Source organism: Pristis pectinata, chromosome 4, assembly GCF_009764475.1.
Source record: "Pristis pectinata isolate sPriPec2 chromosome 4, sPriPec2.1.pri, whole genome shotgun sequence".
Taxonomy (NCBI): domain Eukaryota; kingdom Metazoa; phylum Chordata; class Chondrichthyes; order Rhinopristiformes; family Pristidae; genus Pristis; species Pristis pectinata.
Window position 1 is genome coordinate 101,384,786 of NC_067408.1, and position 22,153 is coordinate 101,406,938.

Below are 22,153 nucleotides of genomic sequence, written 5' to 3' on the forward strand. Positions count from 1 at the left end.
CTTGCTCTCAGTTGGGCTGATGCCTTGAACCTTCGTGGGGTCAGGAGTAGATGTGGAGGGCTCCCGAGGTTGATACATCTGGACACCACCTGTGGTGGATTGGTCCTGCCCGGGGAACGGGATGCAACCCAAGATTGTGTTGGAGGGCTCCGGCACCCTGGCTGGGAAGATTCTGAAGGGTCTGAAAAGAATGTAGATTCAGGGACCCAACAACATTGGAAAACCACAACTGCAGCTCCCCTATTCAAGAAAGGAAGGAGGGAGAAAGCTAGAAATTATAGACTGCCTCGCCTAACAACTGTCATTGGGAAAATGTTGGAATCCATTGAAAAGGAGACAGTAACAGGAGTTTTAAAAACAATAAGATTTTCAGAGAACACGGAACAGTACAGGAGCAGGCGCTTCAGCCCACAATGTCTGTGCCAACCATGAGGCCAATTTATACTGATCCCAACTGCCTGCATATGGTCTATATCCCTCCATTCCCTGCCTGTTCATGTATCTGTCAAAATGCCTCTTAAATGTTGCCATTTCTGCTTCCTCCACTTCCCCTAGCAGCAAGTTCCAGGCACCTATCACTCTCTGTGTAAAAGCAACTTGCCTTGTAAATCTCCTTTAAATGTTCCCCCTCTCACTTTAAAGCTATGGCCTCCAGTATTTCAAATTCAAGTTCAGATTCAAGATTATTGTTGTCTTAAGCATACATACACAGGGTATAAATGCCATGAAAATTAGCTCAATAATAAAGAAATTTGACATTTCCACCCTGGGAAAAGGACTCTGACCATCTACCCTATCTATGTCTCTCATAATTTGATATACTTCTGTCAGGCACCCCTCAGCCTCCGATGCTCCAGAGAAAACAATCCAAGCTTGTCCAACCTCTCCTTAATACTAATACTCTCTAATCCAGGCAACATTCTGGTGAACCTCTTTCGCACCTTCTCCAAAGCCTCCACATCCTCCCTGCAACCAGAACTGCACACAATACTCCAAATGTGACCCAGCCATAGTTTTATACACCTACAACGTGACTTCCTGATTGTTATACTCAACACTGTGACCAATGAAGACAAGCATGCTGTAAGCCTTCCTTCCCACCTTATTTACTTGTGTTGTCACTTTCAGAGAGCTATGGACTTGCACCCTCAGATCCTTCTGTATATATGTGCTCCTAAGGCTCCTGCCTTTCACTGTATACTTTCTCCTTCCATTCGACTTCTCAAATTGCAACATCTCACACTCCTGCCATTTCTCTGTCCACTTTTTCAACTGGTCTATATCCTGCCGAATTCTTTGACAACCTTCCTCACTATCCACAACTCTGCCAATTTTTGTGTCATCTGCAAACTTACTAATCAGCCAACCTATGTTTTCCTCCAAATCACTTATATATATCACAAACAACAGAGGTCCCAGCACCGATCCTTGTGGAACACCACTGGTCACAGACCTCCATTCAAAATAACACCCCTCCACCACTACCCCGTCTTCTATGGCCAAGCTAATCTTGAATCCAATCTACCAAGTCAGAATCAGAATTATCATTGACTTATATGACATGAAATGTGTTGTTTTGCAGCAGCAGCACAGTGCAAAGACATAAAATTACTATAAATTACAAAAATAAATAAATAGTGCAACGAAAAGGAATAATGAGGTAGTGTTCATGGGTTCATGGACCATTCAGAAATCTGATGGTGGAGGGGAAGAAGCTGTTCCTGGATCGTTGAGTGTGTGTCTTCAGGCTCCTGATGGTAGTTAATGAGAAGAGGGCATGTCCCAAATGGTGAGGGTCCTTAGTGATGGATGCCGCCTTCTTGAGGCACTCCCTCTCGACGATGCCCTCAATGGTGGGGAGGCTTGTGCTCGTGATGGAGCTGGCTGAGTCTGTAACCCTCTGCAGCCCCTTGTGATCCTGTGCATTGGAGTCTTCGTACCAGGCTGTGACACAACCAGTCAGGATGCTCTCCACCGTACATCTATAGAAATTTGTGAGAGTCTTTGGTGACATACCAAATCTCCTCAAGATCCTAATGAAGTAGAGCCACTGACATACCTTCTTCGTGGTTGCGTCAATGTGTTGGGCCCAGGATAGATCCTCCAAGATCCCATGTGCCTTTATCTTCTGGACCAGCCTACCATGAGGGACCTACTCAAATGCTTTCCTAAAGTCCATGCATACAACATCCACTGCCCTACCCTCCTTAATCATCTTCATCATCTCCTCAAAAAACTCGTTTGTAAGGTATGACCTCCCCTATACTGACTACCCCGAATAGATCTATGCTCTTCCAGATGCAAGTAGATCTTATCTCTAAGTTCCTTCTCTAATACGTTCTCTATCACTGATGTAAGGCTCACCAGCTAGAAACATTCCCTGTTTGTCTCTACTGCCTTTATTAAACAAAGGAACAACACTGGCTATTCCTGAGTCCTTTGGGACCTTGCCTGTGGCTAAAGAGGATAAAAAGATCTTAGTCAAGGCATCAGCAATCTCTTCTCTTGCCTCTCTCAATAACCTGGGATAGATCCCATTAGGCCCTGGAGTTTTATCCACCTTAATGCTCTTCAAGTCACCCAACACCTCCTCCTTCTTGATATCAACATACCCTAGAATATCAGCCCACCCCTCCCTGATCTCGCTGTCCTCCGCGTCCTTCTCCTTGGTGAATACCAATGTGAAGTACTCGTTTAGTAACTCACTCATTTCCTCTGGGTCCAAGCATAAATTCCCTCCTTTGTTCTTGAGTGGTCCTACCCTCTCCCTCTTGTATTTAATGTATTTATAGAAAATGCCTTGGGATTCTCTTTAATCCTACTCGCCAAGGATATTTCATGGCCCCTTTTAGCCCTCCTGATTCCCTGTTTAACTTCTCTGCTACTTCCTTTATATTCCTCAGAGGCCCTGTCCAATTTCACCTTCCCAAGCTTTACATATGCTTCCTATTCTTTTGACTTAATTTTCAACATCTCTCATCATCCAAGGTTCCTGAACCTTGCCATCCTTGTCTTTTGTCCTCACAGAAATATAGTGGTCATGAATTCTAACCAGCTGGCCTTTGAATGACTCCCACATGTCAGATGTGGACTTACCCAACAAGAGCTGGCTGATCTACTCCCCCTAGCTCCTGCCTAATACTGTTGCAATTTCCCAATTTAGCAATTTCCCCCTTAGGTCCTGTCTTATCCCTGTTCATAACTACCTGAAAACTTACAGAGTTATGATCACTGTTCCCAAAATGTTTTCCCACTGAAACACTGATCACCTGGCCAGGCTCATTTCCCAATACAAGGTCTAGTGTGGCCTCTTCCCTGGTTTGATTGTCTACATACTGATGTCAAGAAAACACATAACAAATTCTTCCCATTTAAGCCTCCAGCACTAAGGAAGTCTCAGTCAGTATTGGGGAAATTAAAGTCACCCACTCCACTTATCCTGTTGCTTTTACATCCCTCCATAATCTGTTCCTCTATCTCCCTCTGCCTATTGAGAGGCCTAGAGTAGAACCCAGCATAGTGATTACACCTTTCTTATTCCTGGGCTCGACCCATGTCGCCTTGCCGGATGCGACCTGCGGGATATCCTAAGTGCCGCTGTGACATTCTCCCTGAGCAGCAGTGCAACTCCCGCATCTTTAACACCCTTCACTATAGCGACTGAAACATCTGAATCCTGGAACGTTGAGCTGCCAGTCCTTTACAATTCACTATAGGAGATATACAGACTCTGAAAGGAATGGACCTCATAGATCATATTACCTTTTTTTTCATTTCGTACTTTATGATCCCGACTGATATCTGGTATAATTACTACAGCGGAGGTACATTTAACTCCCTCAACATGTCTTTGCAGTTGTACTGCCTTGAATTTGTTCATCTGATTGAGATTAATTCAACCGACATTTAAGGAATTACGATTTTTGAACATTGTACATTCGTTCCTTAGCAACGGTTGATGCTTATTCTTTGGCATAAACAAAAAAAAGGAACTATACAATTTCTGAATAGTTAAAAATAAATGTCGAAGAAAGGAGACACAAAAAATTCTGCAGATTCTGGAACCTGGAGCAATGCACAAAAAGTGCTGGAGGAAGAAAGGTGAGGCTGCAATTCACAGCTGCACCACAAGAGGGTGCGCGTTGCAGTCCCGAGCATTTTTTATATATTAAAAATTAGTAGAGCAGTAACAACATCTTTATTTGAAAACACGTTATACCACCTGAAAAATCACGAAGTGTTGTTTGCACAATGAGTGCAACTTTGAGATTTTAAGTTTTTGCGATGGAAATTACGTCAATTAGGACTGCCGTGGAAAACCCCTGTTTTTGACGCATTTATTTGAAAGGCTAATTTGTTTTGAAGCTAAAACCTAAATATCAAGTGCATCGGGCTCCGAATGGTGCAACGGACATTGTACATTTAAAAACTGGGAGAAAAATGCTTTAGTTTCTTGGCAAAACGACAATAGACGTCACAGGTGCGTAACTTGGACACTGAATTATTCTGAGTATGAACTGGCCCGGCCGATTCCCACCTTTCTTGCGCACTACATTTTCAGGTAACTTTCAGTCCTGTGGCTTTGGACGATGAGCTGTAATTACAGTATACATTTAATTACACTCTCACTTTCTCTGTGTCACATACCTAGCTACATGGTTCTAAGTCTGAACTCTTACATTAGGTTCACGTACGCGGTTCATCAGAGCCTGGAAAAACTGTAGCCTCCATTAATTCAAGGTTAGTGGGAAAAACAGGATCACAATCGGTTCCGCCCACAGCTGCTGACGCTCTTATGTTGTAAATTCAACAACCAAAACAGTCGCAGTGAGGTTTTCACCCAAAGATTCTGAAGTTATCCAAACGCTTTTGTGGAAGCAATAACGAGAATGTGATTTGACAGCGAAACATATGGAATAGGAGTTTTGCTGTTAAAATGTCCTTCTTATTTCGCAGGTATTTAATGCTTCTTGGATTTAAGTGGGTGGGTGTAAAACGTGAGCTACCAGGAGCAACAGGATTGCCCGCACACCTCTGGAGGGCAAAACAGGAGACGGAAAGCGAACGACGTTGGTAGAGTTCCAGCAACCGAGTTGGAAGGAACGGGCAGGAGCTGGGCACTTGCAGCAGCCACTGAAAGTGACAAGGAGGGACGCGTCATCGCTTCTCCGCCCCGGGGGGGGGGGGGGGGGGGGGGGGGGGGGGAGGAAGGAATCCTGCAGAAACTGTACGGGGGCGAGAGGTGATGGAAAAACCAGTACCGCAGGAAAATATTCCTCAGATCGGGAATGAAGGCAGCCCTAACGTTTTCCTAAATGCAGCCTGCACCATAGCGACTTAACTAAATCGGAAGATTGTCCGAATCAAATCGTTTTGGGGCAGCATCTGTAGGCTGCACGAAATACCTGAATTGCGCAACGTGAAGCTCAATTGTTCAACAAAATCGAGCACAACATGCTTTAAAGGACTCTTCCTTGGCGAAATGCAATAGAATTAATAGGCGTTATGGATAACGTAGACCAATAAAATCAGAGTAAATATTACACCTCCGCATTCGGCAGGAGACAGGGAGCAATACCTGAGTGTTGAACATATACTTTACCCAACACTACACATCAATGCAAACTGGGGACCAAACACTTTTGGAAGAAACTGAGAGCCACGCCTCCGAGAGACACAGGCAAGTAAACTGCGATCAACAGCTATTGTAGCCGAAAATGCAGGATGGAAACAATCGAGTTTTGTATTTTTGGATGTGGCTTGTCAAAGAACTCTGCAGCAGATGGGCTGAGAAGCTACATACGATGTAGCTTTAAGCGTAAAATAACACTTGGCAGTTACGATAAGGAACCTGTAACTGCAGTAAAAACTTCCAGTTGTAACTAGAAACACAACTAGAACTGGATCTTCAACAGGAATTTAACACTAAAATCAGTAGCTTTGGCTCGCACCCTGAACCGGACACTTCCGCCCCTGGGAATCTGCACCTGCCCCCTTCGCGGGGGGTGGGGGGGGGGTCACCGTCCTCCTCCCCTGGGGCAGCGTTCTATTCTTCCAGGGCCGGGGCTCTAACCTACCCGCCAAAGGGGTGGGGCTCTATCCTTCCCCTCAGGATTGGGGCTCTAACGTATTCCCCCCAGGGGTGGGGCTCTATCTTATTTCCCCCCACCCCTCCCAGGGCCGGGGCTCTATCCTACCCCCTCACTCCCACCCCCCGGGGTGAGAGATTGTATCCTTTCCCACGGGCGCCCAGGGTACGGTTCCTCTTCCCTGCGCGCCCACGGGTGGCTTGCCTTGCGTCAGCCCCCGCCTCCGCCGGGTGGGCGCGCCCCGGGTCAGTGCCCGTGCCCAAGGCTCCTGTGAAGCGAGGTGACAGCTGATAGCATCCGCTTTTTCCCTTTGGCGCAGCGCTCCCGAACCGGGAGCTGGACCCGTGGGACGGACGTCACTTGGAAATGGGCGGACAAGGGCGGAATTGAAAAGATGTGAACTTCTGACTGCACTTGCACGATGCCCCTGTCCGATGGAAGTCAAGGGAGACAGATACCAGCGCTTGCCATCGTGATCTATCTGCTTCTACTGATCCGGACCAAAGAGATGAACGCTTCAGGCATCTTTTCAGGTATCTTTTCTTAGGGCATCTTTTCTCAAGGATTTAATCATTTTTCACAGGAACTAATGGGCATTTGACAGTTATCTCAAAGCATAAAAACAAAGTTTCCGTATCTGTTGCAATATTGTTTCGGCTTCTATATAAGACTTAGTTACCTTGTAAGGTCTTATTATTGTCCAAGAGGCATATAATCTACAGACACAACGCTCAGTACCCGGTCAGCGCATTTGGACGTTTTCTGTGCAATTACGTGAATCGTTCGCATCTTCCATTTGATTGCTGCGTGTCTGAGATCTATATTTAAATGATTCTATAATATTAATCTGGCGCGTTAGCAGCTCGCACTTCTCCGTGTAGGAAGTTCGAAAGCCCCTTTTTGTGCTACTTGCGTGTAGGGGTAACCTTGACATTGTAAACCTTTGCTGTGCCGCTGCATGAAATATGTCAGGGTAATGGGATTGCCTCCGTGTGACAGTGGAAGTCCCGTTGCTTTTCCACCCACGTGAACATTGTGTTTGTTATTATTATCTATTTAAGCTTTTTTTTAAAATCCCCTCTGAGTTTTCCGTGCCATGTTTATTTAGCAAATAGGTTGTTGGCCAATCAGTTCCCAACTACTTATCTCCGCAACTGTAAGATAGTTGTTAAGGTAACTTTTTTTGACTGTGTTACTTCCACATTAATGCACAGCAGTTTTGTTTGAACATCAGTACAAGATAACTCAAGAATGCGATTACACTGAACTCTGGAGTTTAATATCACACTAGCAGTTGGTGCAGGTTATTGGCAGCCCAGTGTAGCCTTTGGTGGTTTCCGTCTCTCCCCAAATTTTTAGATTTGCTGTTAAATATTATAAATGAAAAACAGGTTAAGGTGCAAAGTGCCCATTGAGCACTTAGTGTCCACTAAATGGTAGTAGCATGAGTTATTTTCATTATTTGAATGTTTCACCGAGTTGTAGGCTTTGAACGATGTTTGAATAGTATATAAGATAATGAGAGGCATAGATAAGAAAGATAGCCCTACCATGAGAAGAAGATTTTGACTATCAATGACAAGAGGGCCTTGAGGAAGGAGTTTTAAAGGGGAAAAACACGATGATGCTGGAGGAACTCAGCAGGCCAGGCAGCATCCGTGGAGAAAAGCAGGCGGTCAACGTTTCGGGTCAGGACCCTTCTACAGGACTGAAGATAGGAAAAGGGGAAGCCCAATATATAGGAGGGAAAAACAGAGCAGTGATAGGTGGACAAAGGAGGGGAGGCAGGGTGGGCACAAGGTGGTGATAGGTAGATGCAGGTAAGAGATAGTGGTAGGCAGGTGTGGGGGAAGGGGAAGGGGGAGTCCTTTGCAGGCCTTTGTTTCTCGGAGTTTTAAAGGGGATTTGAGGGAAGGTATTTTACACAGAGAATAGTTGACATCTGGAACCAGCTGACAGTGGAGATGGTGGAATCGGGTACAATCATTTCATTTAAGAGACAATTGGATATGGTTCCAATGTGGGTAAAAGGGATCGGTATAGATGGGCAAAAAGATTGGCATGGACACGGTGGGCCATAAATCCCATTTCTATGTTGTGCAACTCTGACTCATTGACTGATACCCTCCTGTCTAGACACGGCATTAATATAGCAGCAAATTTGATGATCCAAGATGTCACTTAACTTTAATGAGAGGGTTGGCAATTAAGGAATGGCAACTGTCACTTACAGTTGGTGAACATATTTCCACAGGGTCAAGCAGATCATGCCACGAAGATTTATGTTTGGTTTTTGGTGTGAACCACAATGGTATCTCTAATTTGGCTGCTTCGTATCTGTTTTCTTTTCAGCTGTGCATTTCTGCTGCAGGTTCCACCAGTCAATAATTGAAGATAACATTGCCTTTGAATATGTAGTTGTAAGTCGTTATAAAGTCCTCCTCAAGGTTCTGATCTCTCTCAACGTTAAAAATTAGTGGCTCGGTAGTGCTGAACCAACATACACAGCCAAGTATATATCAATGGGAGAGTGCAACTCATTACAAGGGCATGCAAGGTACTTTAGATCTCTCATCAGCACAGTGCAGTAAAATAGTACAATAGTAGCTGAAAGCCATATAAGGATGCCCTTTAGCCAACTGCTCTTCTCTATCAGGAAGTATTTGGCCTCCACTCCTATAGGGGGACGTGGCCTAGACAGGATATGCGGTGTCTTGGGACAAAAATGAATGTATAGTCCACCACCCTAATGCCCTTTTACTGCTGCTCCAGCACCCTGCAGCATACATTTCCCTTTAGTTGTTCTTTCACTTCCATCAGTGTGCCTTTTACTTTCAACATTATTAGAAGATGTTGAAACAGAAGAACTTGTAATCAAATTCCTAGAGTTGTGTTGTAAGCTGTTTAAAAAGAATTTTAGCTGTGGTGGGAATAGCAAGAAACGCGGAATCTGTGTCATTGGATGTCTGTCTGTTAAGACATAGCAAACACTGATAACTTCAGTGTCATTTTTTTAGGATTGAGACACTAAGTTTGCAGAGTTATAAACTTGTTATCTGTCATTTTATCGTGCTGTGCGTTTCTCTACAAATTTAAATTTGTATACATTTACTGTGCATAGTCAAAATCCAATTTTAAGCTAACAATTGTGCTGTTAATTTATTGAGTATAAATGATTGCTGTTTATTTCATAGCTAGCTATTTAACACTGTTATACAGGATGAAAGCACATGATCTCATAGCTATTATTAGATGCAGTTTAAAGAAGAGAATACTCTTGATTACAAGGTTTTCAGGGAAAACAGATAGGGTTAAAAGAACGGGGTGGAGTGTTTGCTGCTGTTTCACATTAGCTGAAGGAACAATTATTGTTGTGAGGAAGGATGCTGTCCAAGAAAGATACAAGAAATGAGATAAATGGTTGGCTCTGGACCATCAAACACTTAGAGAAAGCTATAAAAACAAAGAAGCAAAGATTTTTTTTAGAAGTCCATAAACAAAAGGGCAGTACGTGTAGATTTCAACTACTTTAACAAAAGCAGTATAAGAGTTTTTAGAAGATGTATTCAAAAGAACTTTTTTAATTCATACGTGGCATACCAACAAGAGAAGGAAGTCTTGAACATGGTTTTAGGAAATAAAGCTGGCATAGCAACAATATTGTGATGGTGGTGATCATAATAGCATTGTAATGGTAAAGAACAAAGATAAACCAGTAGCGAAAGTTCTAGTTTGGAATAAGGCCAAACTTTCGAGACTAAGAAATGATTTAGCAAAAATATATGGCAAGCAGCTAATTTCAGAGCAGTGGGAGGTATTAAAGAATGAAACCCAGTTCAGAGCTTATTTGTTCCCACAAAGAAAAAGTTCGTGAAGGCAAATTCTGCCTCCTCTACAGATGTCAAGGCAAAAAAACGAAGCCAGTGTCCAATACGCAACTTCACAGTCAGTTAGAGCACAGGAAGTGTGAGATAAGAAAGCCAAAAGAGTGATTGAAAAATATATCAGTAGGTAAAATCAAGATAAACCTAAAGATATTTTAAACATGTATAAAGTGCAAGAGAAAAGCAAAGACAATTGTGCATGAGGGTTCAGACATTCCAGGTCCCAAAGTTCACATTGCAGAGTGAATATTAACTGTGCGTAGTTTCTTTTAAAGTGGGGTAGTTGTGGCACACCTACTCCCAAATGGGCTTTACAGAGTGAGGTCTTAATCCAGTGGCAAGGAGGACCAAAACCAATGGAAACTAACTTCTGGTGCACGGGCATCAATGTTCACACAAAGGAAGACCTCAGACCTGGCACTAAACTCATTGTCTACCAGTAGCAGTGATCCCAGCCCTTCTATATGCATCTGAGACCTGGACTATCTATAGCAGTCACCTCAAGGCATTGAAAGATGCCATTACAGTCTCCACAAAATCCTTCAAATTCACTGGAATTTGAATTTGACAAACCATTGTCAGTGTCCTCTCCCAGGCTCACATCTCCATTACTGAGGAATTAGTTACACTTAATCGTTGCATAGCAGAAATCCTCATCACATTTAAAAAGTACTTGGATGAACACTTGATGTATTCTGATCTATACGGCTGTGAACCATGAACTGGAAGTGTGCTTATTACAAATAATTCTTCTTAGTTGAGTAATGACGTGGTGATTCCAATGGCTTTACTGGCAGTTTCCATGATTCTATGAAATTCTATTGACACATTAGAGTTCTCCAGATTTTCCCTGAAGTCTCCGATAATTTTAAGATGTTACAAGAGTTGTGTAACTCAGAGGTGAACAGAAAGTCAGGAAGGGAAATAAAAACATCTTCATGTAAAAAGTAAGTACTGAGGCATAATTGAAGCATCTATCAATGGCGAGTTGTAAGGCAGCAGAGTTTTGTGGGAGTTCTGGCTCCTTCTTCATCCAGCAGCCTTTCTGTTTCAGTGGCTGCAGCAACAGTTGCAGATGTACAGTTTTGGGAGGCACAAGAACTACTTGGTAGGACATTAGTCCTTCCATAGATGCATTCGTGTCTAGTGAACATCATCCAGCAACCCCATGCGCCACCTTCCAAAATGTGCTCAGTGAAAAATTTATCAGGTTGAGAGCATTGATCCAAGTTGTGGTAGGTGTTCTGGCTTTTAGCAAAGAATTTAGTTGGTTCTGCCTTGCCTAATTGATCTAATTTCAAGGATGGTACAAATAGATATCTGTCTTGTTTTCACTACAGAGATAGTTAAAAAGCAAGGTTAGAACAATCATACATTTTTATTGGTTTGTTGACAGTACTTCATGTAATCTAGTTCTGGATACTTTCCATTGAATATTTTAAAGTTGATGTTAAGGCCGTGCCACAGAAAATACAGTATTTCTGATGTTTAGATTTTGACAAATCTATTTTATATGTTGAGCACTTAATTTAAGGTACTATATGATTAAATTGCCTCTAAAGTATAGAAGGTGAAGTAATCCTGGTTGATCATGATACCGTGTGAAGATCTGCATGTAGACCTGAGCAAGGATTGGGGGAAATGGTAAGAGTAAGAAGTAGTTGATATATCTAAATTCATTGATCGCACATTCCCTTTTCCTCAGCTTCTATTGCATTGAGATTTTCAGAAGCATAAGTTGAAGGAAGTCAATCAAGGGCAGAGCTCGAAATCTGTGTTTAACTGTTTCCTTAAATTCACAGCTGTCACACAGTTATTTAAAGCAACGATAGAAAAATGCTGCCCAGGGAAAGATAAGACTAATTACATTCAAGGGAAAAGCAAAAGTAAGAGGATGCACATGGCAAAGACATCATTGAACATTTTCCTAGAATTTCTGCAACTTTAATAACTTATTTTAATATCCCCTTTAATCCAGCCGAAAGTAACTTGCATTCATGTACTCCCTTTAGAGGAAGCATAACGCTGACAAAAGATTACTGAGTCAGAAGAGGGAGATATTAGAATAAGTGAATAAAGTCTGGAATAAGAAGCAGGTCAACAAATCAGCATGGAGAAACAAGAGACTGCAGATGCAGGAATCTGGAGCAAAAATAAACTGCTGGAAGAACTCAGTGGGTCAAGCAACATTGAATTTTCCAATTTCAGAAAACCCACACCTCCTATGTTCCTTTCCCACTCCCACCAGTCCTCCCAGGTTCTCTCTCTCTCCCTTTGTTCAACTTTTCCATCCTCCCCCCCTCCCCCCCCCCCCCCCCCCCCCCCCACACCTCAGCAGATGCTGTTTGACCTGTTGAGTTCTTCCAGCAGTTTGTTTCCTTTGCTTAACTGGGTGGTAGATTTGCGAGAAGCTGCTGAGGAAGCCTTGGGAAGTCGATGCAGTGTGTACTTTAGATAGCATGTGCTGCAGCCAGAGTACAGCAGTGCACAAAGAGGCTGATGCTCATATTAGTGGATGAGATGTCAATTATTTCAAGTATGAGCAATTTAGAGTGAGCAGATAATTGACCGAGGAATCCAGAGACTTGAATTGATTTCTGATTCACTGGTCAGATCCGGGGAGGTAACTGTGAATGGGTGAATAGAGTGGAAAGAATTTTATTGATTTTAGCGGATGGTCACAGAGGGGAGACTGAGTTTGTTGGGATAGGTGCATGCAAGGAGACAATGACAGTGCCTCCAGTGGTCCTTTGGAAAGTTCCTAGAGAGGTACAGAGAGTTTTGGTAGGCTTATCAAGGGGGTGGGGTGCTGCTGAAGTCAGTCTGGGAAGACAATAAGATTGAAGCCAGGCAGAGAAACAGTGAAAATGTGGGTTTGGGATTGTGAGAGCATTTCCTTGCAGATGAAAATGAAGAATGTTATGATTTGGCACTTGAAGGTGGAAAAGCAGAACTCTGTGGGTCAAACGAATCTATAAATATAAAGATGAAGTAATGGAATCAGATTTAATATGTACATAAAGTAGATACAGAGGGAATCAGGTTATCATTATCAATTAACTATTTCCAGAATTTCTGTGAATATCATCCACACGTCTTTACTTATTATGCATGGTGGTAATTCTACAATGGAAATTTCTGGTAGCCGTGCATGTTAAGTGTTTTATCATTGTGATTTGTACTGGATTGGAGTTGCATTTTCACTGACATTACATGATGCAAATGTGTTACAGATTGTTGATTATGGATGCTGTTGACTCATCTCAGAATGATCTCATCAGAATTTTTTAAAAACAACCCATCCCTTGGCATGGATCAGTCTGTCATTATAATTAACAGGGCTTAAAACCTGTGCAGACTGAACATGGTCACTTTCCATAGACATGAGAAATATTGGGATAAATATATTCAGCTTATAAACAGAGGATAGGAAGGAGATGGGACAAGATCACATCACCTGTGTCTCATAACACAATCAGTAATGAAATCCATAAGAACATGACTATTCCACAGACACTTTGTAGTTAACTCCAACAGGGAATGCAGGAGTAGAATGAGCTGACCCTAGCAGTCCTCCTATTTACAGGGAAGTAATAGAGATTTTGTTTTGAACCTGTCAGATTCTGAACATATGGGGAATCATTCTTGCAGGTGACCATTTAATGACATTGTGCTCATTTTTGTTTTAAACTATAGTTCTGTTTTTTTAAAAAAATGAATTAAGATAAAATAGTTAGCTGTGCTGGTCTAATCAGATCATGTATAAGATTTTAAATCTGGAAATTAATCATGGGTAAATCACCAATATGTGGATTTTATGAAAAATATATAGCATTTTTCAAATTATATTCAATCATCTTTTATTCAAAATAAACTCTTCAGTTAAACATTTGTTATGTTTTTTTATACATATACAAATGACAACCAAATATGTGTTTAATCAGATATGTGTGTGAAGTGTGCTCCATACAGATCACTGAGTAATTGAATAGGCTGGATATCCTTGGTAGCACAAGCAAGTCTCTTTACAGCCAGAACAACATTGTAATTGGGTAGTCATTTCCCCCCACTGACCCCCAGCTTAATTGTTTGAAATTCAGAAAAATGAATCTGTTTTTCAAATACTTGAAAAATACTGTCCAGTCTCTAGTGGATACTATTGATTACATGGAGAATAATCACTGCAAGAACCATCTACGCTGTTCTCTTTTTAAAATAGATAGAATCTTAAGGATTAAATGTTTTTCCCATTATTGTTACATCACTGATTAAAAATACTTTGGTCATCACCCTTTCACTGCCCAGTCATAGCAGTTAATCATAAAAGATAAATTATTTAATAAAAGTATTTCTGTGTGATTCTGTAGTTGGTTACCACTTTCTTTTTAACAAATGCAAACCAGAATGTGACTGTCATGAAAAAACATATATAGAAGAGGTTAAGAAACTAGATGTGGTTTCCGTTTCTAATTAGCAAACATTAATTCTTATTGGAAAATGTATGTACATGGACATTAGGCAAGGGCAGGATTGATATTGGCAATGATGCCATCTATGCTTGAATTAGCTGCCAATATTTGCTCACAAGACATATAGCTTTATCTCACTCATGAAAACATCACAAGAATTATGAGATTTTAGGTTGGGGAACATGAAAACAATGTTTAATGTTAAAAATCAAATATAGATTAAATTTTATAATTCTTTACTCCATGTTAGTGGATGTACATAACCAGAGGTTTTATTTAAAATAAAAACAAAAATATGTGGGAGGCTGTTGGGTATAAACTGGAGGACTGCAGCCACAAAGAACGTAATGACGTTTCTGTGGGGAGATAGAAACTGCTACAACAACAAATAAGAGAAAAAAGGTCATATTAGCATAACAGCACAGTAGCTTGCTGTACAGAGCTCTACAATTCTTGGTTTATATAGGGCATAATAAGTGCTTAAAAATGATTACAAGGCACTAATAGAAATGTTGATTGTGAGTCAAAGCTGAGTGGTTTATTTAAATGCCAAGGTTAGATTATGGTCATGATGATAGCCCACGATAACTGGGCGATTAATGTTTCTGGAGGGAGTGGGTGGTTGGATGTGAGAACAAGGTTAGGATTTACTGGTTTTGTGTTTTTTTTTGTAGGCACTGAGAATTGTAACATGTTGCCACCATTTTAAAATTAATTCTCAAGACCAAGATATATTGCTTATTCTTTTTCCTACAGAAGTCTAGTAAATGTCCCACATCGGTGTTTCCTGGAGTGCATACAGGCTACAATCCTTTTGCTAAAGGAAATTATTGAATGTGTTCAGTTTTTATAACAATGCAAAAACTGGTCATCTTTACCAGATTTTGAAGTAGCAAATCTCTTTTTTAAAAAAAATGAATTCTCCAGGGAAACTGAGATGAATTATAGCAAGTATAATGAGAGGATCAAACTGAGCATGAGAGTCATGTGAACAGAAATACAACAACTTTGAAAATAAGCCCCAGCATTGCAAAACCATGGCTATATTTTAGAATATGATTGTGTAATTTTAAGACCTTGTTTCTGTTTATGCTGTTGGATTTATTGCCCTCTTTCGATGGACAGGATTTACTCTAGATGTTACTCCTACCTAAATTGTGAATAATTGAAGGGTGCATTGCCAAGCCATTAATAAGAATACCAACAGGCAATGCAAAATGAATAAATAGTGTACATTGCAAGCAAGGACGTGATAGTTTTGATTCTTCTGGTTTTGACTTGTCTATTCATCCTGATATGATTTCCCAAGGTTACACTATATCCCGTATAATGTCAAAATTGTGACTGAACAAGGAATTCACGTCGAAATATTTCACATAAAGTTATCTGATCTTCAGAATAAATGAAAGATAATTGAGATAATATGCATCCTTTTTAGACTCTGCATTAATGTGAAGGAAATAGAAGTAGTATAAAAGCCAAATCCTGACAGAAACACATCACTTCCATCACAGTCAGAGTGAATGGCTTCCAATTAAACCATGTCATGACCTGCTACTTTCTTGGTAGCAGTGTAACTAGTGACAGCAGCATTGACTAAGAACTTTCAACATGCTTAAAGCGAGCTGCTGAAGTTTTCAGTCACTGATGTACAAAAGCAATTGACAAACTGGGCTTGGTTCATGTGTTGGGGTGTGGTGGGGTGGTGTTGCAGTGCAGTTTGGGGGGAGGGGGGAGTGGAAGATGGTATAAGTTTACAGAGCTGTTGAGCTCCTGTGTCTCCTGTACATGTTAGAGATCTGTCCCCTCTATTGTCACCTGCCAGCTGCAGTGCCATCTACACAGCATAATGGGAATTACATGGTTCAACAGAATGGCATTGAAGTACTACAGCTTGCAGACATATCAAGAACGGAAGTCATGCTAGCACGAAGACAAATGCCCTGGATCACTGTCCACATCACACACGGACAACAATAGGAAGCCGTAAAGGGATCTGTGAAGTGAATATGAAAAAAGGCATGCAACTGCTGCAAGTGTGCATCAAGAGGCACATAGTCATTGAGTTATATAATACAAAAAACAGGTCCTTCGGCCCACTGTGTCCATTGCCAATCTACACCAATTTCATTTGACCACATTAGGTTTGTATCCTTCTATGTTTTGCCAATTCAAGAGCCTGTCTACATGTCTCTTAAACACAGTGATTGATTGTATCTAATTCCACCACCTCTGCTGGCAGCATGTTCCAGATATCAACCATTCTCTGCGTTTTTAAAAAGAACTTTCCCCTCAGATCCCCCTCAAAACTCCTTCTTCTCATCTTAAACCTATGTCTTCTTATTTTTGATACCCCTACATGGGGGAAAAAGAGATTTTGAATACTTACCCTCTATGCCTCTTATAATTTTATACAGCTCTATCAGGTCACCCCTCTGCCTCCTTCACTCCAGGGAAACAAGCGACCCATCTGCCCTTTTTAAATAAATGAACAACATTACCTATTGTCCAGTCTTCTGGTACATCACCTGTGGCTAATGATGATGCAAACATCTCTGTCAGGGCCCCTCTTATCTCCTCCCTTACTTCCTATAGTATTCTGGGATAGCTCTCATCCAGCATTGGGGACTTATCCATCTTTGTGTTCCAAGACATCTAACACCTCCACTTCCTTAATACTGACATGCTCCAGACCATCAACATACCCCTCTCTGAACTCCCCATTTTCCATGTCCTTCTCCCTGGTGAGTACAAGAAGTATTCGTTTAGGACCTCGACCACATCCCCTGGCTCCACACATGAATTACCCCTTTCATCTCTAAGGGGACTCGCTCTTTCTCTGGCTACCTATTTGATCCTGATATACTTATAGAATGTCTAGGGATTCTCCTTAATCTTATCTGCCAAGGATATTTCATGACCCCCTTTTGCTGTCCTAATTCCTTTTTTAAGTTGTCTTCTACACATTCTATATTCCTCAAGAGACTCACTCAATTCCAGTTGCTGACATCTATCAGAAGCAGTTGCAATGATCCAAGTACCTAAAGGCCTCTCCCTGCGCCAGTTCTTTAGCCCCACATTCATGTATTCTATCCTCCCATTTCTAACCTTACTAGCACATGGCATGGGGAATAATCCTGAGACTTCAATCCCAGATGTCCTGTTTTTTAACCTTCTGCCTAGCTCCTTAAAATCACTTTATAGGACCACATCCCTTTTTCTACCTCTGTTAGTACCAGTGAGTGTACTACGACATCTGGCTGTTCTTCCTAACCCTTCAGAATGTCTGTACCTGCTCTGAGACCTCCCTGACTCTGGCATCTGGAGGGCAATGTACCATTCTGGAGTCTCGATCTTGGCCACAGAAGTGTATGCCTGTTCCCCTCACTGAAGAATCCCCCACCATGACTGATCACCTCGGCTTTTCCTTCTCCTGATGTGCATCAGAGCCAACTGTGCTGCCACAAACTTGGCTGTTATTGGCCTCTGAGGAAAGCTGCATCCCCCCAACAGTAACCAAAGGCTGCTGGACTTAATGATGTGAGAGGATGTTGCCCAAGCTGGGCAAGCTTGTTACTATGCTTAAAAAGAAAGTCATCATCTTAGGCAGTCCCTTGGAATTAAGGATGATTTGTTTCCAGTTTGGTTTTGTGGGTTTTGAGGTGGTTGAGGAGGTCAATGTGGGAACTGCAGTCTGTCCCACAGATGGGGCAGGAGGTGCCTGACAATGTGAGCAGATGGGTAGTTTCTGAGGTAGTGTGCTTCTTCCACCGTTTACGTAGGACTTACTTGTTCTCCCAATACATGAACTTGAGATTCTCCCAAATGCTCCTTCTCTACTTTGAGTGGTCATAGGCCGGAGATTCCCAGGAATATTGCACTTCTTTAAGGGGGCTATGAGCACATCCTTGAATCTTTTCCTCTGTCTCCCTGGTAATCTCTTCCCATGACAGAACTCATGTATAGTATTGGGCCTGTGAACAATGTGACATGCCCACCGTGGTTAACTAAGTAACTATGGCCTATTGCTCGGGATGTTGGCTTGGGAGTGGACACTGATGATAGTTTGCTTCTCTTCCAGTAAACTTGGACAATTTTCACCATTGATATCCACCTTCATCAAGAAGTAGCGCCCAAGATAAGGGAAATTGTTGATGTTTTCCAGTTTCTTACCATGAGGGCAGTGGTGTAGCAGGGGCAGGTTGGTACGGGACCTTGTGTCTTACAAATGGTGAGCGTAAGGCCCATCCTCTCACATGAGAGTGTTGATGATGGCTTGGAGCAATGCAAACCATTTCCTGCAATTCAACTGTAGAGGTTCAGATCACTTGGCACACCAGAGGTCGAATAGTTTCTCATCAGTTCTGAAGATCAGCTCCACTCCCACTGGAAGTTTGTTGGAGGTGAGGTGCTACATTGCAGTGGAAAAGATTGAGAAAAGTGTTGGGGCAATGATTGAGCCTTGCTTGACACTGGTCCACTGCGATTGGCTGTACTGTAAACCCACTGATTAGTGTGGAAACAAATTGTCCTTAGCGTTTTGCTGTGGAATGGAGTCAAGGGTGCTCACGTCAAGGATAGAGTCATTTTCCCTAATAAATTAATTCTATAGGTGGCCTTGACAGCGCTGAAGGATGCGTCCCTTCCCACACTGGCATGGAAGTCACGCAGGAGGATCAGTTGGTCTTCCTTTGGGATGTAAGTGATGAAGTTTTCAAGGTTGGAGTAGAAGTCCTCCTTGGCATCATCTGATGCTTGGATGATTGGGACATATGCACTGATAAACATAATTTGTTGGTTCCATGGTAAGGTGAGGTGAAGGGTCTCGAGGGTGTTCATTACTTCAACTGTGAGAGTTGCTGAAGTGCTGAACTAACTCATTCACTATGGCAAAGCTGTCTCCATGAGTACAGTAATCCTTTCTGGTTTGTTGCTCCCGAAAATGTTCCGACCCACTTGCCTGCCATTTCTTGGCTGTCATGTTGTATTCAAGACAGTAACGTCAATGTCAAAAGGTCTGAGTTTCCGAGCCATGGTAGCAGAGCAGTGTTCAGGATGGTTGCTTAAGGGTTGTGAAATTCCAGGTCCTGAACTTCACATTATGGGATAGATGTTGCCTGTGCATGGTTACTTTTAATTTTAACCCATGACACACCAGCTACCACGCAGGTTGATCCAGTGGCAAGGCGAAACAAGGTGACTAGAGACTAGGTTTTACAACGTGGGCAGTATTAAGTGGAACAAACAACAGATATCATTGCACTACCTTAGCTGATAGTAAGAGGGAAAGTAGACACCAACTTGCCCTGTCATGATTCTCGCAGCCTTCATTGTTAGAAGCAGATTCTAGCATTAGTAGCAGTCATATTTGACCACAGTTCACTAAAAATAGCAGTCTTGTTACAAACTTCCTTTCCATATCTAGAGTTTCATAAAACTTGTACAGAAATTACAATCAGGAAGAATTAAACTCATTTGATTGTGATGGTCTGGTGAATCATTTTACTCCTTATCTATTATTCTCTCTTTGACATAATTGTAATTTAATTAAAGGCATACATATTTCTGTTATAAAATAAATTAAACTTTCATCCAATTATCTGAGGGGTTTTTTTTAGAAAAATTGCATAATCCTAAAGGAGAATAAATGTATTTATAGTTATGGCATTGAATTTGGTTCATTTTATATTAGGTCAAATACTTAAAGGTTTCATTAGTGTTTTTCATCAGCACTCCAGTGACTTACGGTTACATAAAATGCATCTATATACACTGTTAGCTGAGGTCAGTGAAAGTCCACTGCATTCAAATTATTTATAGACCGTTGTTATTGTTCTAATTCAGATGATGATTAACTATTATTTTTGTACTGCATGACCAAAGAACAAAATGTGCTGTACCTTATATGGGATTTTAACTTTTTTTCCTTCTACCATTATCTTACTTTTGCAAGGTTTTTTCAAATAGATCTGCATGCACAACCCACTAAACTTAAGAGATTCTTTCTCTGTTTCTCTTCTTTCTATTCTACCAATCTATATATTGATATTTGTTAGCAAAGAGAGGTTATTTGTTTCAAGAGATAAGCTACTTGTTTAATATTTTGGCAAGGTAAAATCCCAATTGTAATTGAGGGTGCTCATGCTATCCACCAGGATTGACAGACACAGTAGGTTTACATGTTTTGCATTGTTCGCACCATCATCCTTGCTGCAAATATAACTTTGTTCCCTATTACTGGAAGGAAAATGTCTGCATGTCTGGAATCACCCTGAATTTGCCTTGGAGTCTCCAATAATTTACTAAAGTTTCCAGGGCTCCAGTATCTTTTGACCTACGTCACAGGTACTAAGGCATTATGGGGATCAGTGCTTTTGACTCGCACTTTTGCCTGGCTGCAGGTATTGTTGAAGTTGTAGTTCTCTTCACACAGGAGAATTGGGGCATATGGGTGGTGCTGATTGAGAGACTGGTGTCAGGAAACATATCATAAGACAAAAATTGCATGCTTGTTTGGGAGCTTGAACATGTTTCTCCAACATGTCCATGTGATGCTGCAGCAGCTCATGTGATCTCATCCCTGGCTGGAGTCTATTGTTTGGGGTCACTGGCATGCAGGTTCAACTAAATACAAAAATTTTCCAATGTAGTGGCTCAATATTCCTACCACGTTGATCTATGCTACTTAACGTTCACAGCTGATTACTGTTACTCTTTTTACCTATCTGGTTTTGCCCCAGTTCTACTTCAACTTGGCTCACAGCAGGGAAAAAAAGGATTGAAACTAATAGCAAGACATTCAGGCAAACAAATAAGGCAATTTTGATGTTAAAGAGTTGCTGATATAATTTTAAAGTTGCCTTTATAAGAATATTGTCAACTTAAAAATATTCTGTGATAGAGCTAAAACATTTTTGAATGCCAGATTAATTGATGTTTTGTCAATTAATGTAATATGACAACCATTTCTTTTGAACTCATACTAGAAACTGAATTGCAAATTACCAAGCAGGGAGAGGAGACTTTAGTTCTTCCCCTGTTGTTGTAATAATGGTAGTGCAACCTTGTTGAATAATTAGCTCATTGGAGTTGCTTTATTTGAATTCAGATCTCCATGGTTGAAGCATTCTTGGAAGCTTTGAATTAAATTAGAAAATCAAAATTAATTATAAAATTAACAAATATGAGTGTACAACATTTGAAATTCCAGCCATTTTGAAAACTTAGCAATAGCAGATGACTTAAAGCATTTGTGCTTTTAATGGGGAACAGCTCCTGCAAGCAACATTGGCTGTAGAATTCAAGTCACATTATGTGGTCCGAATTCTTAAGCACGTTCCATGTTTATACAATGTCTTAACTAGGAGAATAGGATCATGTAATCTGCATGTATAATGCATGTTAGTTGTATTTTGGGCTTAAACTACTGAAGATCAATTAGTTTCCTAATGGGAATGTCAAAATTTTTATTTCATTAACAGGGTAATAACAAGAGAACATATAACATAGAACAATACAGCACAGGAACAGGCCCTTTGACCCAGGATGTCCACGCCAACAATGATGCCAATTTAAACTAATCTCATCTGCCTGCTTGTGGTCTGTATCACTCCTTTCCCTGCCTATTCATGTGTCTGTGTAAATGCCTCTTAAATGTTGCTATCGTATCTGCTTCCACCACTTCCCCTGGCAGCACCACTCTCTGTGTGTG

The 22,153-nt window shown here is 41.3% G+C and overlaps 1 protein-coding gene across 4 annotated transcripts in view; it reads left to right on the forward strand.

Moving 5' to 3' along the window:
* The first annotated feature begins 4,832 nt into the window (after window positions 1–4,832).
* eva1c (eva-1 homolog C (C. elegans)) overlaps window positions 4,833–22,153 on the forward strand; it is a 98,893-nt gene continuing 81,572 nt past the window's right edge. Inside the window, exons 1-2 of one of the 4 annotated variants that reach the window (XM_052015345.1) lie at window positions 4,833–4,956; window positions 6,409–6,622. In XM_052015345.1, the coding sequence (XP_051871305.1) occupies window positions 6,511–6,622 (112 nt within the window). In that variant the 5' untranslated portion in view covers window positions 4,833–4,956; window positions 6,409–6,510. Of the gene's footprint in view, window positions 4,957–5,198; window positions 5,681–6,408; window positions 6,623–22,153 lie in introns of those variants that run through there. The other 3 variants (XM_052015347.1, XM_052015344.1, XM_052015348.1) reach the window with 3 other exon arrangements.